The sequence below is a fragment of the Streptopelia decaocto genome (genome assembly GCF_964273445.1).
Source record: "Streptopelia decaocto genome assembly, chromosome: 14".
Lineage (NCBI taxonomy): Eukaryota > Metazoa > Chordata > Aves > Columbiformes > Columbidae > Streptopelia > Streptopelia decaocto.
The window spans coordinates 11144155-11145879 of NC_138669.1; the positions used below are offsets into that span (position 1 = coordinate 11144155).

Below are 1725 nucleotides of genomic sequence, written 5' to 3' on the forward strand. Positions count from 1 at the left end.
GTACAAATGAATGGTAGAAACAATGTTGTTTCAGTCTCTATAAGGTAGCATTCACCTTCATAATTCATTTTTCAAGTAAATTTCTTAAGCTATTTTGTAAGCCACTCTGGATTTCCTTCTGTGACAAGTATTTAAATAACTTCATATTATTTAGTTGAATCTGGTTTTCATTTTGAAAAATATAAACCAAGATATCAAGGACAAGGTTACTTTTTCATTCCTGTGCTATTCCTCCAAGCTCTGCTTTTAAAGAGGAGTTCCTATGTATCCAGACACATGTGTATATTTGTACACCTGTCATATGTATCCTCTTTATTCTCAGTACAAAGGCTGAGGTTTACAGCATGCACTGTCCCACATTTATGCCGTAGCAGCAACACACTATTTCTTTGAAGGTCTTTCTCATCTCCAGGCTCCGGAAAGCATAAATGAGTGGATCAATTACTGAGTTGCACATTATCAAAACCAGATAGGTGTTAAAGTGTGAGGTGTAGCAGACACAGTACGGATTCATCGGGCAAGAAATGATGAGAATGAGGTGAAGGAAGAAAGGTGCCCAGCAGACAATGAAGACACCAAGTAAAATAGTGATGGTGACGGCTCCCTTCATGCAGGTGCGCTGGTAGGGCACCCCGTCCACGGGCAGGGCTGCGATCCGCTTGACGTGCAGGCGTGCAAACAAGAACATGTGGACATAAAGGGAGGCCATGAGAAAGAGCATGGTAAAGAACATGGTGATGAGACAGACAATGACAGTTTTGCTTTCTGAGTAGGCAATGAATATGATGCCACAGATGATACAAGCAATCCAAATGACCACAATCAGAGTTAAAGCTTTCTTCACAGTCATGATGCTGTGGTAACGAAGAGCATAGAAAATAGTTATGTACCTGTCAATGGCTATAATCAAGAGGTTGCAAATTGAGGCTACTAAAGAAATACAAATCATTGAGTCAAAAACGTTGTCCATATGCTGAATAAAGTGGTCATCAATGATCAAGTAGCCGTTGCTCAGGATTGCAATCATGACAGTCTCCAAGGCATTTGACATGCTCACCAGCATATCTGCCACAGCCAAGCTACAAAGGAAGAAGTACATGGGAGAATGTAGGTTTCCATTCTTCAGCACTGCAAGAATGACAAGGATGTTTTCCAGCAGGCTGATGATCCCTAAAGTCAAGAAGACCTCAGCTTTTATGAAGACCTGTTCACAGAATCCATTGCTGCTCCTGTTGCTCAGAACTGAGTCATTGAAGTCTTCGGTGACATTGAGCAGCACAGGCTGAAATGAAAATGCAAAGTGTGTGGTATTCATAGTCAGCAAAAGACTCAAATTCACAAGTGATTACAGACCTGATAGAGCACAGGTTAAAAAAAAAAAATAAAAAGGGAGGAAAAAGGAAAAGAAGTCCTTCCAAGCTGTTCCTGTGCACATGGGATGGAATCAAGCAGGACTTTTCTTTAGTTGCTTTTACAAGTAGAAGCAAAATTTGCATTTACAGTGAGTTTTGTGTCAGTCGTGGGCTGCTCTTCTCCTTTATAAGAAAGTGAGCTGCAAACCTCGCAGGTATCAAACAGTTTTCTCTGAAAGGAAAAATCAGCAGCTGTTTCTAGCTCTCCTGATGCTGAAAAGCAGGGACTTGTCCCATCTGCTCTTGTCAGCTGGGGCCAGTGCAGGTTTGCTGCCAGTATGTTGCAGGCTCGGTGGAGTCTCTCTTGCTATTT

General features: G+C 41.6%; 1 protein-coding gene across 1 annotated transcript; it reads right to left on the reverse strand.

The window, feature by feature from the left end:
* Window positions 1-337: 337 nt before the first annotated feature.
* On the reverse strand, window positions 338-1415 carry MC3R (melanocortin 3 receptor; the record flags this gene model as incomplete). Its single annotated transcript, XM_082065298.1, has 1 exon — window positions 338-1415. Exon 1 carries the CDS (start codon window positions 1313-1315, stop codon window positions 338-340), a length of 978 nt encoding a protein of 325 aa, XP_081921424.1. The 5' UTR covers window positions 1316-1415.
* Window positions 1416-1725: the final 310 nt, after the last annotated feature.